The sequence below is a fragment of the Lissotriton helveticus genome, chromosome 3_1 (assembly GCF_964261635.1).
Source record: "Lissotriton helveticus chromosome 3_1, aLisHel1.1, whole genome shotgun sequence".
Lineage (NCBI taxonomy): Eukaryota > Metazoa > Chordata > Amphibia > Caudata > Salamandridae > Lissotriton > Lissotriton helveticus.
The window spans coordinates 2078314804-2078336531 of record NC_136061.1 but is presented as its reverse complement, the minus strand read 5'-3'; the positions used below and the strand labels follow the sequence as shown (position 1 = coordinate 2078336531).

Below are 21728 nucleotides of genomic sequence, written 5' to 3'. Positions count from 1 at the left end.
TTAAGATTTTTATGCACACCAATATTTTCATGTGTGTTGATTGGATCAATTGAGTTCATTTGGACTACAACTCCCAGAACGCACTAGTCCCTTCGTGACATGGAGCCCCTGCTAGGGTTATGCATGTCGCACTGAAGTCGATTTGGCCTTTTGTTTTTGTTGAACCAGGCCCACTCGCCTGTGACTACCATATGACAGAATCCGTATCAGCACAGACTTTTACTTTGCTCCGCACTGTGATACTCGAGTGCCCATTCTCATATTATAGATGCTGCTTGTCTTGTAATGCAGGTACTATTTCCCAGCTCCCCCAGAATGAACAAAAAAAATCCATAACAAACACACAGAACGGGTGGGGAGAAGTTGCCAGCATTGTAAGAACACAAAAACTGGATACAGTATTTTTTATGTTAATTCTTTTTTTAATAGTGTCATTCAGTTGTGCATAATGTCGTCTTGGTTATATATGAGGTAACACTTCTTTATTATAACTTTTCAACATGCTGCACAGCAGCCACAATGCTCTACAGCATAGCTTAAAGACATCGACAAAGACAGTAGGTCTGGATAAAAACTTATGAGGTCCCAAAGGCGAGACCTGTTGGCTAATATGGGCCATAGCCTATTCCATGCTTTATTATTGAGCTCTCTCCCACTGACCCTGTTAAACTTCACTTTCACAGGCAGTGTCTGTTTGTGAATATCTAACCTAGTGGATATCATCCTGAACGTTTGTTCTTTCAGCATGGCAACTAGTGTGTGAGATGTTTCCAGTGTTTTCGGAAATGTATCCCACATGTCACTGGCAGTTTTTTTTACCTGTTTGTATTGAAACTGCCCTGGACCCACCAAATAAGCTTGCTCAGCCTGAGCCTCATTAAGTTTAACTGTCTGTTCTCATACAAATTTGCCAGGTATGGTCCTTCCCTTCTTCATAGTGCTGTAGCCATTCTACTCCTCCCTATACATATGAGTTGTCATAATGCTGTTTGATTTCTTCTAAATATTGATGTGTGCATACAGCTTTGGAGCAGATGTAAGCTTCAAAATAAATCATTTTTGGCTGGGTACCCTTCTTACCAGTGACCGTGGCAGCATCTTTAAAGATTCATTCATCAGAGACCATCCAGTATTCTGTCTGCATTCAGCATGCTAAAATCATCCCTTGTGTCAGCCACTACCTCGCCCAGATACAGGAGTGTCTTCTGCCCAATCTATACTTAAACCCGGAAGGCTTGTCTTGTTTACAAACAAGCATGTTTTGTTTAAACCCCCAGTAGAATCACTGATTTATCGAGATTAATTGTAAATCCAGACATACGTTTGAAACTGAGTGGTGTGGGTATCAGCAGGCTCACTAAGTCGAGAAATCTGCTCCTGTACAGCAACATGTCATCCATTTAGTGTTATTACATAGCATGGTTTCACAAAATCTTGCAATTAGTAACTCTATTGCAATAGCAAATGACAGTAGGGATAGGAGGCAGCATTGTCAAGTGCTTTGTTCCAGGCCCCAACTTGATATTGTTTCATTGGTCTTCACTGTTGTCATTGGCTCTGCAGAGCAACCAGGTGCAAGCTATGAACTTGAGACTAATATTCAATTTTGACAACCCTGCATACAAATATATCCTTGATACAGTGTTAAAGGTTTTCTTCTGTAGCAAGTGAAGCCAGTGCCAGATCCATCTCACTATTCTTTCATTCTTCTTGGACATGCAGCAGCCGCTTTATGTTCATAGCAGTCCATCTAGCCAGCACAAATCCAAACTGGTCTTCATGCCTTAACCCTGCCTATTTCATCAGTTGTTCTTGATGCCAGTGACTTCCTAATTTTTTTGCGTCTGTGTGTTGATTATGGATAAAGGGTGGTACGCTCCATCGGATCTTCATTCACTTTTGGTACCATTATGATGAGGGCCTCTCCCATGGAGGATTGAAAAGTGACGTATTCAGGTGCTTCGGACAGGAACTCCCATCATTCTTCTTACCAATGTACCTTTATTTTATGTATCCATTTTGTCCAGTAGACTACTACTTCCGGGTGAATTTACGATGTTCACATTTAAAAAAAATAATAATCTTTTGGTTTGTCCATTGAGTGTTAAATAAGTCATGCTGTTTAGATGTCATATTTTGTGACCTGAGACCGAGGTATGTCCGGCACTTGTCTATATAACTTTTGCAAGTATACTCAATAAATGCAGTGTATTTCCTACTGATAATGAACTATTCTGCCTGTGTCGTCTCTTATTAAGTTAGTATAGGTGATTGTTTTTTCTCATTTAAGCAGTCAAGCTAGCAGTTTTCCTTTCATATCCCCCTTGCTGTATAGCACGTGTTGAAATGTCATTTGTTGTAAACCATCTTGTGTTTCCATCGTAATGGTCATTCTGTCTTTCTTCTAGCCAATTTCCTTCCTCCTTTTGCTTCCCTCCATTATCATCCCACTCAGGTGGGTCAGTATTGTCCCCTGTCTTGTTTTGTCTTTCTCTGATTGGTGTCGTATACCTGTTATTGGTCTTAATGCATATCCTTAGACCACCACCATGACAGACTCCCATTCAATAAATCTGTTTTCACCAAAACTCAAGGTGTCAGTGAAATAATGTGTAATGTCCTCCCCTTGTTTTTCACCGATTATAGTATGGCCAGCCATGGCATCAGGTGCCATGCTGGGATTTTGTCTCACAGAAAGCGATAGTCATATTCCAGTAGCACTCTGGGTAATGATTATCCAATATGTGCTCTGCTAAACTTGCTATATGTAGGCTGATGAATAGTCCTATAGAGCCATCATTTTGGACAAAGGCCGTGTCTGCAGTACAGCTGGAAAATTAATTTTGAAGAAAAGCCACCCTGAACGGATCATGGCCCATAGGCAGTGAATCCACACCCCCAGTTTGGGAAATTAATATAAAGTGGGATTCATACCATCCCACTTTGTTCGTGTTTCAAGTTTGACTAAGGAAATGAGTGCACTGCAGAGTACTCAAAAAGCTCCTGTTATTCAGTGCTGCTGTCTGCAGGACAGCCAGTCTCCCACAGGATGTCTCACCAGTTTTCTGGAGACATTGTGGTTCTGCCTGGTGCCTAGAAGCTTACCTGCTTATAGAGGGAAGGAGAGTTATTGGTCCAGGAGAAGAACAACCTGTCAAGGAAGAAAAGCCCAGGCATATACCCAGTGTGTGGAGCACTTAGGAGAAGCAGGCTGATATCGGCAGCAAAGCGTGATGCTGACAGAGTTGTGATTTAAGCTGGTCTTCCAGCAAGGTTCAAGGGGTGAAATGGCTGAAGAAGCTACAAGGCAGAGCTGTGTTGTGCCTTCTGGTGCCCTAGCAGTATGCTCAAATAATTTGTGCTGCCACTGCTTGAGGTTTGGTCGATGCTGCATGAGGCAACATTGCTGCTGTAGCAGAGTACCTGTCACACTGCTGAAACCACAGAAGACTAGCACCTTCCCACCTGGCCTGCCATGCTATTCATCCCAGTGTTCCGAGCAAGGTACTAGGTTGCTGTCCGCGGTCCCACAGCGCTGAAGAAGACTCTGCAGCTGTGATTCCTGATGGGCGCACCATCTAGTGTTGCATCAAGCCATGTCTCAGCTCAGCAGGTAACACAGGGTGTGAGACTAAAAGATTGAGAGATCACAACTTCAACGCATGCAGAGAAAACTGCTGGTAGAAAGTTTTTGCCAGTGTGAACTCTTTGGCTCAAGATCTGATTGATTTGTCTTATGATTTACCTCAAGTGGTATTTGCATAGTGAACTCGAATCAATCAATCAATCAGGACATTTGTAAAGCGCACTACATACTTGTGAGGGTCTCCAGGCACTGGAGGGGAGGGGGGGAATGCTACTGATCGAAGAGCCAGGTCTTGAGTAATCTCCTGAAGGTCAGCAGGTCTTGGGTCTGCTGTAGGTTGGTGGGGAGGGCATTCCAGGTCTTGGCGGCGAGATGGGAGAAGGATCTGCCTCCGGCTGTCGTTAGTCATCTGTTGAGGTACGCTGTGCCGGCGTCGTGGAGGGCATTGTGCGTGTGGATGAGGAGCTTGAAGGTTATCCTCTTGTTGACGGGGAGTCAGTGTAGGTCTCTCAGGTGGGTAGTGATGTGGCTGCGGCGGGGGATGTCGAGGATCAGACGTGCCGAGGCGTTCTGGATGCGTTGCAGCCGTCTTAGGAGCTTGGCCGATGCTCCAGCATAGAGGGCGTTACCGTAGTCCAGCCTGCTGGTGACGAGGGCCTGGGTGACTGTTCTTCTTGTTTCAGTGGGGATCCACTTGAGGATCCTACATAGCATTCGAAGGGTGTTGAAGCAGGAGGAGGAGACAGCATTGACCTTCTTAGTCATGGTCAGAGTGGAGTCGAGTATAACCCCTTGGTTGTGCGCGTGGTCTGTGGGAGTCTGAGCAGTTCCCAGTGCAGTTGGCCACCAGGAGTCGGCCCAGGCTGAGGGGGTGGACCCAAGGATACGGACCTCCGTTTTAGTCCAAGTTCAGCTTCAGTTGGGTGTTCCTCGTCCATTCAGTGACGCCCTTCATTCCTTCGTGCAGGTTGGTTTTGGCAGTGTGAGGGTCTTTGGTGTGGGAGATGATCAGCTGGGTGTCGTCGGCGTAGGAGATGATGTTTAGGGGTGTTGATGGGCGATGTGGGCGAGGGGTGCCATGTAGATATTGAACCGCGTCGGGCTGAGGGACGAGCCCTGGGGTATGCCGCAGATGATCTTGGTGGCGTTGGAGTGGTAGGGGGGAGGCAGACGCTCGGAGTTCGGTCGGAGAGGAAGGATGTGGTCCAGTCCAGGGCCTTCCCTTGGATTCCGGTGTCGTGGAGGCATGTGCGTAGGGTGCGGTGGCAGACCGCGTCGAAGGCGGCTGATAGGTCCAGGAGGATGAGGGCTGCTGTTTCTCCGTTGTCTAGCAGGGTCCTGATGTCATCTGTGGCGGCGATGAGGCGGTTTCGGTTCTGTGGTTGCTGCGGAGACCGGACTGGGATGGGTCCAGGATGTTGTTGTCTTCGAGGTAGCGAGTCAGCTTTTTGTTGACGATTTTCTCGGTGACCTTGGCCGGGAATGGGAGCAGGGAGATGGGCTGGAAGTTTTTGAGGTCCTTGGGGTCCGCATTAGGTTTCTTGAGTAAGACGTTGATCTCTGCGTGTTTCTAGCTTTCCGGGAAGGTTGCAGTCTCGAAGGAGATGTTGATGGCCTTGCTGAGATGGGGTACGTTGGATGCGCTGGCTTTGTTGAAGATGTGGTGGGGGCATGGGTTTAGTGGTGAGCCGGAGTGGATGGTCTTCATGATCTCGCTGGTGGCCTTGTCGTTGACGCTTCTCCAGGAGAGTAGATGGTTGGTGAGTGTGCTGGTGTTGGGGGCAGTGGTCGTTGGGGCAGTCGTAGCGTTGAAGCTGTCGTGGATGTCCATGATCTTGCGGTGGAAGAAGGTAGCCAGTGAGTCGCATAGGTCTTGCGACGGCGGGATGTCGTTGGTGTTGGAGAGTTACTTCACGATGCTGAAGAGCTCCTTTATATTGCGTGCGTTGTTGCCTAGGTGGTCCTTGAACGAGGCCCTCTTGGTGGCTATGATGAGTTGATGTCTGCGGGTGGCGTTCTTTTGGGCGGGGTAGCTGTCCGGTGATCGTTCGCAGAGCTAGTTCTTCTCCAGTTTTCGGCATGTTCTTTTGTAGGCCTGGAGGTCTTCGGTGAACCAGGTGGCTTTCTTGCTGGTGTGGCTGTTGGAGGGTGTCTTGAGCGGGGCAAGGGTGTTGGCGCAGTCGTCGATCCATTGTCTAAGGTTGCGGGCGGCGTTGTTGGGGTCGGTGGGGTCTGCGGGTGGGTTCTGGGCAAGAGTAGTGGTGAGCTGGTCCTCGGTGACTTTGTTCCAGCATCGTCGAGGCAGCAGTTGGGTGCGGTGGTGCTTGGTGGGCTTCCTGAAGGTGAAGTGGATGCAGTGGTGGTTGGTCCAGTGGAGTTCGGTGGTGTGACTGAAGGAGATGTGGGGGCTTGCAGAGAAGATGGGGTCGAGCGTGTGGCCGATGGTGTGGCTGGGTGTTGTCACGAGCTGCCTGAGTCCGAGGTTGTCGAGCAGGGTGGTGGAGTTGGTGTCGTTGTTGAACCAGTGCAGATTCTTTGCCTATAACCTTATTTCTGATAAGCCATCATAGATATTGGGTGGCATCCTGGACTTGGACTAGCATTCTGAAGATTTGTGTCGATTAGCTATAGCCCATAGTTGGGATCGTGAAACCCGTTAGCTGAACTCCTTTGAACTGTGTAGTATTTTGTTTTGCTGTAACATTTCATTTTAGGAAGATGGTGACTTGGCTGGGCAGTGAATTCATTCAGTTGTTTGACCGAGTGCTGAGTTTCTGCCCCCTTATTACCTCCCTGAGAAGCCTTTGACTGCTTGCCTTCTCTACCCTGTGAGTAAATTGCAGAAGGGGTATTGGCCTTGTTTTCAAAGCCGTAGTGGGATGGACCCCAACACACCAAATGACAAATGACTCCCAACTCCCAGGTTCTGGCCCTGTAGTCCTTGTCTGCATGCCAGTGGCATTGCCTTGAATACAATTGTTGATTTTGGAGAGATTTTGAGTTTTTTTTTTTTTCATCCAATCATCGATCATTAGTAAGCAAGGATTGAGTATGGTGGGTTAAATGAATTGAAGTTTCCCAAACATATGATGATTAAGGTTTCAGACACATGCATTTTTAAACTATCTTTATTTTCCTGTTAATAACACAATTACTTATTATAGCATCATAAAAATTAAAAGGCAACCAAACATCAAAAAACAAGTGTAGCATGCACTTTAGCATCAAACATAGCTTGCTTGTGGACTAGGCAGTTGTTCAGGCATATTGGGGGACTTTAGTGCAGGAAGTGAAGCACGCATCCACAGCCTTTCCTACACGTAACTCCTATCTACCCATCTTTTGTCATCCGTATGCATTTAGGTCATGTTGAATTATTTTGTACCATACACCAAAGACCTATTGTAGAATGTTGCACTGAACTATAGTTGTATGTTTGGTGAGGGGGCATAACGGGGTTTGAGTTGGTGATGAGAAAGATGGATTGCAAAATGGTAGTTCAAACCATCTTTAAACATTCTCGTATCGGAGAAGATAAATTGCAGAACTGTGCAGTGCATCTTCGAAATAAGATTCATGAACAATCCTTTGTGTACATAGCCACAAACATGTAGCTATTTATGAGTGAAATGTATGTGCTTGATTGCAGACGATACCCAGCAGGGGTGTGCATTATGTGGCTGGGGAAATGATGGAGCGATGTCGGAGCCGCAGCCAATGTTTGGTTCGCAGCCTGGAAGAAGGTGACATGGTGTTACAGAAAGAGTTTGGTGAGGATTTGGAGATTCCGGGTGTCAGGCTAAAAAAAGAAGATATTCAAGACATGAGAGCGAATGGGGATCTGACAGACCATGGGTAAGATACGGTTAATGTTACACTTTCTATTTAGCTGTTGGCAATTGAAACCAAAGCAAATGTTCATATTGTAAACATTATCAGATATATTTGTTATACAAATCATGCTTTGAAATGTGATTGATAAATCTTCCTGCAGATTAGTCACCTTATGACTTATCCTACCAGACTTCAGACCAGTCTGGATAATGTTTCCACCAGAAATATCAATATCTCTGCAGCGCTATTGGAAAGTGCCCCTTTTTATGTCTCGCGTAGGCAGCGCATGCGCTGCTCTGCAAGGCATGCTGTATCCACTATATGGATATTCAGCATGCCCACCACTTTTGATTGGCTCCTTCATGTGCTTTTCAAAAATCCTTGGTTGTTGGCTTACAGCTTACATTTGTCCCTTCTTCTGCTGGTTTGGTCACGCCTTGGAAACTGCCCATGTTACATACATTAGTGCTTGATGGGCCATAAAGGTGTGTATCGCGCACTACTTGTTTCCTGCTGGGTTGTGCCCACACCCTACAATCGCGCCATGAAACACGTCCGTGCCTCACACAAGCTGAGCAACGGAAGCGACATCGCAGCGCACTCCCTGCAGCAGTTATTCCACCTGCTGCCCACAAATTCAATGAAGATGGAGGGGAGTTTTATATCCCAACTTGCGTTTGTTGCTCTCTTACAATGTGTTTACGCTCTTAAGGTTCCAGATAGAATTAACTTGCTCCAGCAGTGTTTTCAGTGAAGAAATATTATTATTTTAAATGCATTATGTTTTAATTCTCACTATTTAACATCAAATCTTTGCAGATTCAAGAGCTTTGTAGCACAACAGCGATTTCCTGAAAGTCCACATCTCAGAACGTATTTCTCTCTCACTGGGCATCCTCCGTGTGCGGTGACATCGTCAAAACCTATCCTTAGCCCTAAGCCTTATTCTCATAGGCAGTTGAAACTGGCTAGGACTGCTCCAGGTTGACGGCAAATCCCGGATGACCCTGATACCAATGCCTGGCAGAACATAACGTTAAACCCAAAAGAAGTAGGTTTTTCCTTTTCCTAAATATCGGAGACGAAGGAAGGAGAGTACATACAGCACACTCGCATCGGTTTGACGACGAAGCCCGGCGCCCCAAGACTACTGGAGACTTCTCTTCCCCACCCAGCTAAAATCTTCCCCATCTCTCCCGCCCTCCCCCTCCATCCCTGCCCCTCTCTGAGTAATGTAGTACTACCTGCCATTTCAATCGCGAAGGCAGGGGAGACAGAGCATAACTACTCGGACAGATTATCTGCAAGCCTTTCACTTCTGGGGCTAATGAAGTCTTCTTCTGACGTGCACTGTATAAAACCCTCTGATGTTGGTGAAATGCACTTTTTACATGATATCATCCAAATGGCGTCTCTGGAGACCTGAGGGGAATACCCTACTTGATGGCAACAGGCACAAAAATGTCTAACACACAAAAACACTATAGTTGTGACAAAGATCTCACCCGTTCACCGCAAAGCACATGATCTAAAAACCACAGTATTGTTAAAAAAAATATTCCCCACAAATCGCCTCACAACTGTTAAAGTGCAAAAATGTGTGCAAAATCCAATCGGGTGCACCCCAGTCCAGTTTAAATATCCCGGAGTGGTTAAGTCGCATATGCTCATTCTTGCTCACAAAAAAAGTCAGTGCACATAAGATATTCATTTTGCAGTCTCCCCACAGATCTCTCCCCACAGATCTGAAATATCATTTGGTCTTTGTGTTACTCTGTACCGATCTTCTGTTAAGTGATGTTCCTATTGCTACAGAGTTTTTCTGTGCAATTTCCTCTCCCTTTAGAGTTACGAGCAAACAAATTATTAAAGTGTTTTCCTCTGGCCCGTCCTCCCTCGCTCCGCAAAGCTATCCGCATGAAAAGGCTAGACTTGGTGTGGAAGGGCAAGTCTCCAAATGGCGAGAGCAACTTTGAGTAAACAGGTCTCCTAGGGGGGTCTGGACAGCAGCTTCTTTAAACCGAAGTTCAGGGTCGATGCCTGCAGGGTGCAGGGGAGTATCTCCTCTACTCCAAAGGAGATGATGGCTCGTGGGTGAAGTGCTGACAACCCTCCAGGGCTTGTGAAGGATCCACAGCTGCAGGACACGTTGGGTCTTTTTAATAGTGTTTCTGTGCAGTAGGCAGGGTTTGGCTCCAAGTCCATAGCAGTTTTCAGTTCTTGTGGGGGTCGGCTCTTCAGTGTCTTCTTCTTTCCAGTCAGTGGAATCTGATGTTCTGAATTCATGGATCCCCTAAATCCTAAATGTAGGGGCTTTTGGGGAGTGGAGAGTAGCAGCCAATGAGCTACCTATCTTTAGGGTTATTATGTCCCCAGTATGACCACTTCCTGTGGGTAGTGGGCATACCCAGAAATGCATCTGTCGTGGCAGACTGGACTAGACCAGTCAGCCAGCACACTAGTGGACTACTAGGTTTCAGGGGGTACCTCTAAGGTACCCTCAGGGTGCATGTATTATTAAATCCATCACTGTAATCAGTGAAGCCATCATGTGGCTGGGGAACATGTAATCACCAGTGCCCAGCACATATACTCAAGATGGCTTCCCTGTTCACTGGTAATGTCCAGGATTTGACTTGTACATCACAGGAGCATATCTGCTCATGCAGATATGTCCTCATTTGTAATATAATGCACCCTGCCTAAGGGCTGTAAGGCCTGTTGTAGGGGTGACTTAGATATTTTGAAAGTAGTGTCTGAAGCAATAGCACACAGGAGGTGTGCCATGTTGTGTCTTCACTTTTGTATGCACCTTATGACGCAGCTTGCAATGGCAGTTTGCAAGAGTGTGGTGAGGGGTTCCTTAAGGTGGCGCAATACATGCTGCAGCCCTTAGGGACCCTCTTTAGTACCCATGCCCTAGGTACCAGGGGTACCATTTGCTAGGGACTTACAGGGGTGCTAAAGGTATTGCCAAGTGCTGGTACAATTGCACAGTATTAGGGATAGAGATCTGGCACTAGGGATCTGGATAGCAGGAACCCAGTGCACTTCTGTCAAAATTGCATCAAATACCAGGCAAAAAGTGGGGTTGACCATGTCAAAAAGGGGCCCTTTCCACCATGCTCTACACCTATCATTATAAACGTGCTGGTAGTTGTGATGGCTTTATGTTAAAGGTCAACATATTTCCGTATTTTGATGACTGACAGGCGAAGGCAGAATCCACTGTACTAGACAAGGAACACCTTCAACAGATGTTTCTACGTCATGACTTGGGCGGTACCACCAATGCCCAAAAGTCCCACTGCACTTCTACACAGATGCTGCCCTTCATAGGACAGTATTGGACACAAACTACAAGAATGTTCTTTCTTCTCTTCCAAGCTTTATGGATTAGCAGACACAACAAGACGATGGACGGACTGCTGAAACTTTTCAACCACTCATTCCCAGTCACAGATCAGTGTTTAATCCATCGTTCTTTTGCTCACTGTTGGAAAACGAGGCAGTATCTGTGAGGCCTTCAATAGGAACCTAGCACCCAATTGTAGCGCCTGACTCTCAGAGGGTAGCGTTGCAGAGCAGTCTGAGGCTTACTCAAGGGAGGTGGTGTGGGCTAGCAATCGCCATTATAGGTGCACAGGAATAACACAGAATAATTGATTGTCCAGTTTGTACTTTCATTATAAAAGTAAGAGTACATTTATTAAACACACACACTACTCAATACTTTGCACCAATTTACAAATATACATAAGCTGTATGAATTACTTTGTGACATTGCATAACATCTTCACCCCTCCCATAAGGGGGTGAGGTCTAGTACCACCACTCCCATGTATGCACATCATCTTGCCCCCTAATGCAGTTAGTTGAACATAACCTGGAGCGAGGGCCCTGTAAACTGTCACCATCCCAGAGGCGACCCACCCCATTACCTCAACAAGCATTTAACATAGGCACACCTACCCTGATGACACATAACCCTGACTGAACATGTCATACTGACCATACCGCCTACACCTCTACATCTTTCGTGGCTAACAGTCTGGGTTGTTCTTCACCTAAGCGCAGCAGCAAGAATACATGTTTAAGCATCACTTTAGAATGACAGTACTCATCACATTTATTGATCATTATAATGCATTGCAATTACAGCCCCTAAAGGCAACACAGATGAATCACAGGACTAAGCATATACAGCCAGACACCCTAGCAGGAATGTCTGGCAACATGACCCCACTTTGCTTATGACATCCCCTTACACAGGTACTTCACATTACACATGTGCCTTTCAGTCCCTCTAAAAAGAAATAACTTGGTTAAATGCATTTGTGGTGGATTACACCTCTTCACCTCCAGAGGATGCCCTTCTCCAGACATCCCCAACTCAGCCCTTCACTCTTTGAGGCAGTCCCTAAGGCACCCCCAGCTGTAGAACGAAAGTTCCAGTCATGGGGATGCTGATAATGCCTGGCTGAGCCCTTGAGGAGTTATTCTTTTGAGTCCCCATAAGACTTAGGGAGGGACGTTTTCTTTGTGCTGGGGGGAGACTGCATAGCTCCTGTAGATCCCCTGGCACCTTTGCACACTTTTGGCGGTGACCCCGTCCTCCTGGGGCAACCACCCACCGAGGAAACGCTGTGTTCGAGGCATATGGGCTGCAGACCACACACTTTTGCATTAGATCACCATCTGGAGATGGGCCCGGATGATTACACATTGTTGTTGTCTTAGAAGAGTCTTTGTCTGCTAGGTGACTCCTCCCTTAGACCGTAGTGCGCATGGGCATCGACTCCATCCTCAGGTTGATTTTTTTCGCCATCAGGCTCGGATGTGTTCATCGGTCGGTTCCGTTACCGATCTCCTTTCGAATCCATAAATCAACTAAAACATCAATCATCGTCTTCGACACTGATTCCGGTCGCCCGCGTCGAAGAGAGGATCCACTTCTCCATTCCAGCGCTCATCGGGCCGTTGGGCCCAACTGCGCCACTGGGCCTTTGGCTCATGGAAAGAACACCGTTCAAGAAGTGCCCTCAGTGTGGACACAAGTTTCCCAACACTGACCTGCATGAGGTTTGCAACTTGTCCTTGTCGCCAGAGCACGAGAGTCGAGACTGTGAGGCCTGCGCTTCGTTCCGGTCCAAGAAAACAATCATGGATCGTCGAGCTCGAAGAGCTATGGAGCAGTCATCGTCGTCAACACCAGACCTCATCATCTACGAGGCGCTGATCGAGGTAGACGTCGAAGAACAACAAGAAGATGTCGCTTCCGAAGCAGAGTCCGCTTCCGGTGAGGAGGATCGATTCGAAGATGACGATCTTCTTCCAGCTGGTCAACAGGTCGCGAGTAATAGCGTCGACCCTGTTCACCCCCCATACCGGGACAGGTTTCGGTTCCATCCCCGCCTTCGGGTCCGGGTGCGCACCGATCGAAACCTTCCGACGCCCCACCTTCGGGCTCGGCAGCGAAGGGTATTAAAAAGCCTCCAGTCGGCTCGGGCTCGAGTCAGACTGCCGGTCCCGAAAAGCAGAAAGTGCTTAAACCGAAGTTAACACCGGCTCCGACACACCCATCAATGCCGAAAGTTACCGAACCGAAACCAAGTTCGGCACCGAAAGAGGTTCCGAAACCAAGTTCGGCACGGAAAGACGTTCCAAAAGTTATCGAAACAAAGACGACTCCGGTAACTAAAAAAGCGGACCCGAAAGCGGTTTCCATATTGAAACCCTCTTCGGCACCAAAAGCTTCGGATCCAAAAAGCACAGATCCAAAGAAAAAGCTAGAAAAGTCTTCGGAACCGAAATCTGAACTGTTTCCAAGGCAATAGACACTGTGATGGCCAAGCCTGATGGTTCCAAACCACATAAATCGGCGCCGAAAAAGGATTTACCTATAGAAGAGCTTTTCCAGCCTGATGTAAGGCAAAAGACTCTAAAAATTCATCCAAACACTGGAAAGGTGTACACAGTGCCTGAAAAGAGGAAAATGGACTGTCCTAAACCATCTCCTGTTCCTCCAAAGAAGCATGTTCAGACTTCCCCTACAAATATTCCTTCACCAGAAGTAGAAATATTACCACATATTTCTCCTGTGCACTCGCCAGCTAGCACACATAGTATAATACCTCAAGAGGAGGATTATGGGAATACATACTCGCAACAGAGTTATCAGCAAATAGATGACATTAATGACCCAGATGATATGGCTGGATCATCAGGTGACCCATGGGAGGATTACAATGCATCAGATGCACCAGATCTACCACAAGACGAGGCATACCCGTCTAGGCCATCTCCACCAGATGACACCATTGGGTTCACACAACTCATATATAGAGCAGCTACTTTTCATGGTGTAGACCTGCATACAGATCCAATAGAAGAGGATTTTCTTATGGATACACTTTTAACGTCACATAAAACCACTACCACACTTCCAATACTTAATGGAGTGATCAGACACGCACCAGAAATATTTAAAGACCCATTCAGGGCCAGGGTAATTAACCACAGACTGGAAAACAAATATAAAGCGGCTCCCTCTGATCCTGCATACATGAAGGGGCAGTTGCCATTAGACTCTCTGGTAGTGTCAAATGCGAGAAAAAGAGCCAACTCGCAAACAACAGGGGATGCTCCACCCCCTGACAAAGAATCAAAGCTTTTAGATGCTTCAGGGAAACGCACGCTATCACAAGCATCTAATATATGGAGGATTGCTAACACTCAAGCTCTGTTAGAAAGATATGAAGGAGCTGAATATGATGAGCTGGAGTCACTCATTTAACACCTGCCAGAACAATATAAGGCTAAGGCTGCTGATTTAATAGAAGAAGGAAAGGTTATAACTAATACCTCCATAAGATGCGCGTTAGACACTGCAGACACAGCATCTAGAGCAGTAAATACAGGGGTATTGTTGAGTAGGCATGCATGGCTAAGAATCTCTGGCTTCAAACCTGAAGTACAAGCCAGTATATTAAATCAGCCATTTGACCAACAACATCTTTTCGATCCAAATTTAGACAGTGCACTAGAAAAGATGAAGAAAGATACGGATACCGCAAGACCAATGGGAGCTTTACAAACACAAGCCCATAGACCTTCCTTTTGTCGCTCCTCCGGGCGGCTCAGAGTGTCAGAACCACATTCTAACACTCACAATGCCACCCAAGTTTGGACCCAGCCATATGCAAATCAGTCTTGACCATGTTCCTCATTGGAACAGTCCATCCCAAACTGCCATGCCAGATCCTCCCTGGACCGGAAACAAGCATCCTGGCACCGGTTTCGGGATATTACAATTCATCAGCCCGGCTAGCTTGAATCCTGTGGCACAGCGAGCAAGGAACCCACGTCTGGGCGCATACTCATGGCCATTTAAGGCAAACATAGCAAAAACGACAAGATGATGGAATGAGTACTGAAACTTTTTAACGACTCACCGCCCCCCAGTCACAGATTTGGGTTTAATCCATTGTTCTGGCTAATGAGTAGTGAAACCGGTCCTAGGATGCTTGTTTCTAGTCCAGGGGGAACCTGGATTGGCAGTTCGGTCTGGACTGTTCCCATGAGGAGCAGGGTCAAGACTGATTTGCATATAGCTGGTTCCAAACAGGGGTGGCGTTGTGAGCAAAAGAACGATGGATTAAACCCAGATCTTTGTGACTGGGGGTGAATGTTTGCATTGTTCAGCATTCCGTCCATCATTTGTTCCTTAAGCTTTTTGGATTAGCAGGAGATAAATTAAAGGCTTCTGACCGTGAACTGAATCCCGGTTCTGTAGATCCTGCATCTGCTTGGCCTCACATTCCATGCTAGCTAGCAGACAAGAGACATTCATTGATACCTCATATCACAATAGCTACAGCAGGGGTCCCCAAACTACGGCCCCGGGGCCACATCCGGCCCTCCTAATCAACTGGAGTGGCCCACTTAAAGATCCCAAACAATCCTTTGCTTCTTGTCTCATTGCGAGACACGTATTCCTCACTTCCAGGTAGCAGGCGGTCCAGTTCCAGGTGACCGGAAACCGCCGGGGCGTCTCACAGCGCTTCCGGGGGAAATCGCTTAACACAGAAGTTCCCGCCAACACAGAGCTTCGGATTGATGCCTGTCCTTTGCCTGCTTCTACGCAAGTAAGTACCGTGTTTTCTGAGGCCGTGTGTTCGCGACCTTTACTGAGGTTCTTTGACACCGCTCAGGAGCGCTATTCTGTGTTTGTTTTGACACCGCGCTGGAGCGCTATTCTGAATTTGTTTCGACACCGCGCTGGAGCACTTTACTTGGGGTTTGGTAGTTTGTTTGGGCACCGCGCTGGGGCGCTGTCCTGAGTTTGTTTTGGTACCGCGCTGGAGTGCTTTACTTGTGGTTTGTTTTGGCACCACACTGGAGCGCTTTACTTTCAGTTCGTGACAACGCGCTGGGGCGCTTATGTGAATACCTTGGACACCATGCTGGAGCGCTTTGATTACGCGCTGGGACGCTCATCTTTTTTTGTTTCTACACAGGAGCGCTGTTTTCTAACTAACCACTATAGACGACTTCTACTCACTGGGTATTCCTAAGCTCAAGGTAAATGCTGTTAACCGCATGTGCACAAGAAGTAAACATAGAGAGGGCTTTATCTGTGCCCATTGTAATCAGGTCTCCCTTACTTCCCCTACCAGCCAGAGAACAACCGTAGAAAGACAGACAACAAAATGTAGAAACTGTAGGGGAAACGGAAAATAGATTCAGAGTGCAGAGTTTTTAAACAGCAGTGGACAGATGAGTATTTTTTTGTCCAGTGCAAGGAAAAGGCAGTTTGTTTAATCTGCAAAAAGACAGTGGCGGTGTTTAAAGAATTTAACATCCGTCGACACTATGAAACCCGCCATGGATGGCAGTATGCTAGCTTGCTGGGTCAAGTGAGGAGAGACAAGGTGGGTAAGCTACAAAATGGATTTGCCACCCAGCAGAGTACAATGCTACGCCAAACACAGGCGAACCTGTCATCCATTCAGGCCAGCTTCAAGGTAGCTAAACTGATTGCAAGCTGTGGAAAGTCGTTCAGTAATGGGGAGTTGTGTCCGGACAAGAAAGATGCCCTGAATGCGGTGAGTCTGTCCACATCTACAGTTACCAGTCGAATTGAAGAAATGGGGAATAATGTACATGTCCAGCTGAAAGAGAAAGCTTAAGATTTTTAGTGTTTTGCATTGGCAATGGATGAGAGCAATGACGTGCAGGACACAGCACAACTGCTGATTTTTATTCATTGAGGAATCTGCTGGAAGATGTACCCATCAGAATAAAAGTTTACTTGCCTGTAATAACGCTGTTGCTGGTGGATACTAACCTTCATTTCAATTGATAATCTTCTCGAAGATCCCTTCTTACTCCCCTGTGAGATAATGCCATGACTAGTAAGATCCCAAGGTAAGCAAACATGTTATGTACGTGTTGTTGGTATTCAGAAAATGTACCAGAAACTGAAGCCAGCACACCTTTTGCTGCCTAATATATTTTAGTGTCATCATGCCCAACAAAGAATTGAGGTTGAAGCTTGAGAAATATTGCTGAGTAAAGCATATGTGAACTATCCAGATGCTTCTAAGGATAATTCTTAAGGTGAGGAATCTGCTTGAAGGTCATGTATCTACCAGAAATATTATTACATAAAGTAAGTAACTTTTTGTACCTGCCACTCCATCTGAATGAAAACATATTTATGTGCATTTTATTTTATTTTGTTCACCTTAATGCCATTTGTATAATATTTGTTAGAGCTTCATTAGCATTAGTGCACTTGGATAGATCTTAACTAGTGCCTTTTTTTGTGCTTGCAGGAATGGCAGCCAGATATATGCTGATGGCGACAGTAATCATTCCGAGGCAAATTTTGAGCATGGCCAAACTGTCTTAGAAGAAATCCAAAATATGGATGCTGCTGTTAAGTTACATGGAGAAATGTGCAAATGTATGTTCATCTAGTTAAAGCATTATTGTATGTTTTTTTTCTCACAAAACCTTTGCAGTATGCTTATCACTAATATAACAAGCATTAAAATGCAATAGGTCTCGCCTTTGGTTAAGTTAAAGCCATTTGCTTTGCTAATGGTATTCTATAGCAAAGCAAATGGCTTTAACTTAATAAAATGTTTTTAAAAGAGGCCCGGGGTTACTAAGCGGACTTCCAAGGCCTCTCGTTTACAGTCGATGGAGAACCTCTACCCCGATTACAGGCCTGGAATTCATTAGTCTGAGTTATTTATTTATTTATTTATTTGAGAATTTTATATAGCGCACAGATACTTCACCGGGGTGTCCCGGCGCTCCTGTGAGTACTGATGCTGTATCTGACTCAGAAGGAGTTTAACAGAGGAGGAAGGTTTTAAGGGCTCTCCGGAAGGGGAGTTCCTCCTGGATGGTCCGGATGGATAAAGGAAGCTTGTTCCAGTGAGTAGAGGCACAGACTAAGAATGTTTTACCACCAGAGCGAACTTTTTTTAATCTGGGGGTAAGAAGAAGGTGTTTAGAGCTGGAACGGAGAAGTCTGGTGTTGCGGTAGGGGCGGAGGCAGGAGGATAGGTATGCAGAACCCTTCCCCTTGACTGCCCGGTGGGCTAGAGTGAGTGCCTTAAATTCCACCCTTTTTAGAATGGGAAGCCAGTGCAACTTATGCCGGTGGGGGGTGATCCGTTCACGAAGGGGTAGGCCGCAGACCAGACGAACAGCAGCATTCTGGACCGTCTGGAGACGCCGGTGGAGTCCCAAGGAAAGGCCAAGGTACAATCCGTTGGCATAATCCAGATGGGAGGTAATCAGTGCCTGCACGATTGTTTTCCTAGTGTGACTGGGAAGGAAGTTGATGAACTTTTTCATCATCCTAATTTTGGAAAAGCAGGCAGCGGATACCGTCTGGATTTGTTTTTGAAATGAGAGGTTGATATCCCAGATTACCCCGAGCTTTTTAACTGAGTCTTTAGGTGAAGCGGGCGCACTCAGTTCGAGAGGCCACCACAGGTTGGAATCCAGAGACGCGGGCTGGTGGAAGAATAAGACCTCGGTTTTGCCGGCATTAAGCCGGAGGGAGTTGTTATCCATCCAGCTTGCGATGTTACGGAGGCAGTTTTTCAGCGGGTCAAAGGTAGTTTGAGATGGGGAGTCGTATGAAAACAGTAGCTGTATGTCGTCAGCGTATGAGGTGGCCTTGATTCCAGATTGAGCAATGATCTCGGCCAAAGGGGAAAAATAGACGTTGAACAGGAGAGGGCTTAGTGAGGAGCCCTGAGGGACTCCCCACCTAAGCGGGCGGCTGTCCGAGGTAAATGGGGGAGTGAATACTGCCTGTGTCCGATTGGACAGAAAGGAGGCAAACCATTCCAAGGCCTTGCCTTGTATGCCTTTTGCCTGTAGACGGTCAAGGAGGACGGGGTGTGAGACGTTGTTGAATGCTGCCGATAAATCGTGCAGCATTGAGTTCTACTCTTCCTCGTCACAGTCCTTGCAAAGTGAGTTTGGCCTCCTCCAACAGACCCTAGAAATTGAGATTACCTACAGGTATTTGTAGCACTGCCTCCTGGCCAGTGGCGCAACAAGGAGGGAGGCTCTGAATCGCAGGTATCTCACAGATACTCATTTCCATGGAGCTGAACGGCCCCACCCTGAAAGTCTAGCATGCCTTTAAACAGTTGAGGCAGGCAGTCACACACGCACACACGCACACAACACACACACTCTCTTGATATGACGCAAGGGCCAGAGCTGCCGACTTCAAACGAGGACCGAGCCTTGGCGTCTGCTCAGCACCCTATGATTCTGGGCAAATCGCTTAATCTCCACACCAACAAAAGAATGTGTCCTTCCTTGTGTAAATTACTGGTGCTCATGTAAAGCGTTATATAAAACTGCGACAAAAAAAATGACCAGTCAAGAAAAAAAGCGAAACATCCAACCACATAGGATAACGTTAAGAGTAGCCGAAGCCAAGAGGGTGCAGCCCCACACATCCTACAGTGGGGCATAAGGAGACCAGAGATGCCCAGAGGGTCGCATTGGCAGAACAGCAGACACGGGGAACTGACCCTGATATTCCAGAGAAAAACAGAAAGGGGCTGTCCCGAAGCCCCCGTCTCTGCACGTCCCCTTACTTATTGCACTTTTTGAAGAGTCAATGACTCGAGGTGCGGCAGAGATAGCACTGCTTGTGGACAGACCGAAAAAGGAGCACTCATGGACCAAGCCCCAGACCCCCCTCCTGTAGCTGTTTTCCCGATTGTAAAAGAAAGCAGCCCGCATTGGACCACACAGTGTGCTTGCGCGGAGGGGTACGCCCTCCCTCCCCTGTGCCAAGCCCCTGCTGCGCGTCCTTGATGGATGAACGCATTTTGCTGCCAGTGGTTTGCAGCTGGGCATGCGGCCAGGGAGGCGCGCAGCATTGTGGGCCCCACCCTGGCCCTCCCCTGACAGGTGTGCCATCCTGTGAACGTCTTGGGCACAGCGGTCCCTCCCTGTCACCCTGGCAGTGACCCACGCCCCTCGCGAGGGAGCTGTCCCACGAAGCCAGCCCACCGAGGGTCGCGGGACTGCAGAAGTGCCCCCAACGTTTCTCAGCGAATAACCTGAGGGCGTGAGGCTTCGAGTTGCTATAACAGTGCGTAGCTGTGGTACTCCTGTCAGCATTGGATGGTTAAAATGCGGATACGATTCCGTCAGCGTTTGAACCCCTGGCTTCCACCGACATCTCAGCAGCATGCACCTCAACCCGCTGAGCTATGAACTGGAATGTGAAGGTGGGATTTGCCTGGGAAAGCCTCATCGGAGTCTTACTACCTGTCCCTGAAAGTAGCGCTCCGACCGCCGATTTTATTCAGTGTGACTGAATGGAGCGCATGATCTGCAGCTCCCGCACCGAAATTTGTAGCAGGTGCATTAACCCCCCTCAGCCGCGTATTCTTGAAATGTCGACTGTTAGACGGGGACCTGGAGGGTCGGCCGAGCACAAGGGGAGAGGCCTCCGGTGAGGGCCGTCTCCAGCGATCGTACAGACAAGTAACTTCCCCCCCACAGATGGACACCACACGAAGATCAGATTAACACCTTTTATAGGCAGTTCTGGAAGTAAGGTAGTACGATACAATGAGATCAGGACACGATGATCCTCTCAATTCTAGTCTCTATTAGGGAAAGGGGGTAGTGGGACAGTCTTGGTACCCGCAGGTACGGAGGTGAACCGGTGGTAGCTCACAATCCTCGAGCTCGGTGTTCGGACGGGTCAGACCGCGGCAGCGCCAGCAGGTCCCGAAGAGGTCGTAGGTGGTAACGGGCCGCGGCAGCGCCAGCAGGTCCCAACGAGGATGACGGTTACAACGGGCCGCGGCAGCGCCAGCAGGTCCCACGAGGATGAAGGTTACAACGGGCCAAGGCAGCGCCAGCAGGTCCCACGAGGATGAAGGTTACAACGGGCCGCGGCAGCGCCAGCAGGTCCCACGAGGATGAAGGTTACAACGGGCCGCGGCAGCGCCAGCAGGTCCCACGAGGATGAAGGTTGCAGAAGGCCGCGGCAGCGCCAGCAGGCAGGACAATAGTTCACAAGGCAGGGCTGCGGCAGCGCCAGCAGTCCGACAAGGATGAGTTCGTCGCGGTGTCTCTCGACTCCAGGATACAACTGCCTTCCTGTTCTGGGGCTGCCTCAGTTATAGGTCTGGCGCTCTTTGATGTCCGGACCCTCGCTCTTGGAGGTCGGGAGGTCCGGGATGAGGGAGTCCAGACACCCAGCAGGGGGGTGGAGCCAGCGCCCGGGGAGGCTGGGGGTGATCGGCACCTGGCGGGAGAGAGCCATCGACACTTCTTACTCCCATTGACCTGCCAAGTGGTCCGTTCACCTCCTGGGTGGATGGTGGTGCCGGGATGTCGGGACCTGGCCAGGCCCGGGGTTGGGGTCGAGCTGAGGCCACGCGGCCTCGTGGCGCAGTGTCTAAGATGGCGGCTGGTCTGGGCAAGGGTGCTGACGGTGGCCCAGGCCAGGGACACAGGGATTCCCGGGAGCAGACGTCCCATGGGGGACGGGGTGGGGGTTGCTTCTGCGGGTAGTACCTGGAAGGCCGGTACCAGGGCCCTGTCCTGCGGGGAGGGAGCGAGCCCTTCATGGGGCCTGTCCAACATGCGTCCCCCCCCCAGCTGAAGGCGGGGAGAGTCACCCATCCTCTTGGGGACTTTCCTCGTCGAGGCGGAAAAAGCGGGACAGGCCGTCCGCGTTGGCGTGGTCTTGACCAGGGCGATGCTCTACCGTGAAGTCCATCCCCTGCAGGGAGAT

The 21728-nt window shown here is 48.2% G+C and overlaps 1 protein-coding gene across 1 annotated transcript in view; it reads left to right on the top strand.

Annotated features, from left to right (window-relative positions):
• Positions 1 to 21728, top strand: part of KIF7 (kinesin family member 7) — a 295905-nt gene that overhangs the window by 118636 nt on the left and 155541 nt on the right. The window contains exons 7-8 of the mRNA XM_078683208.1: positions 7236 to 7441; positions 17260 to 17390. Of these exons, the coding sequence (XP_078539334.1) occupies positions 7236 to 7441; positions 17260 to 17390 (337 nt within the window). The remainder of the gene's footprint in view (positions 1 to 7235; positions 7442 to 17259; positions 17391 to 21728) is intronic.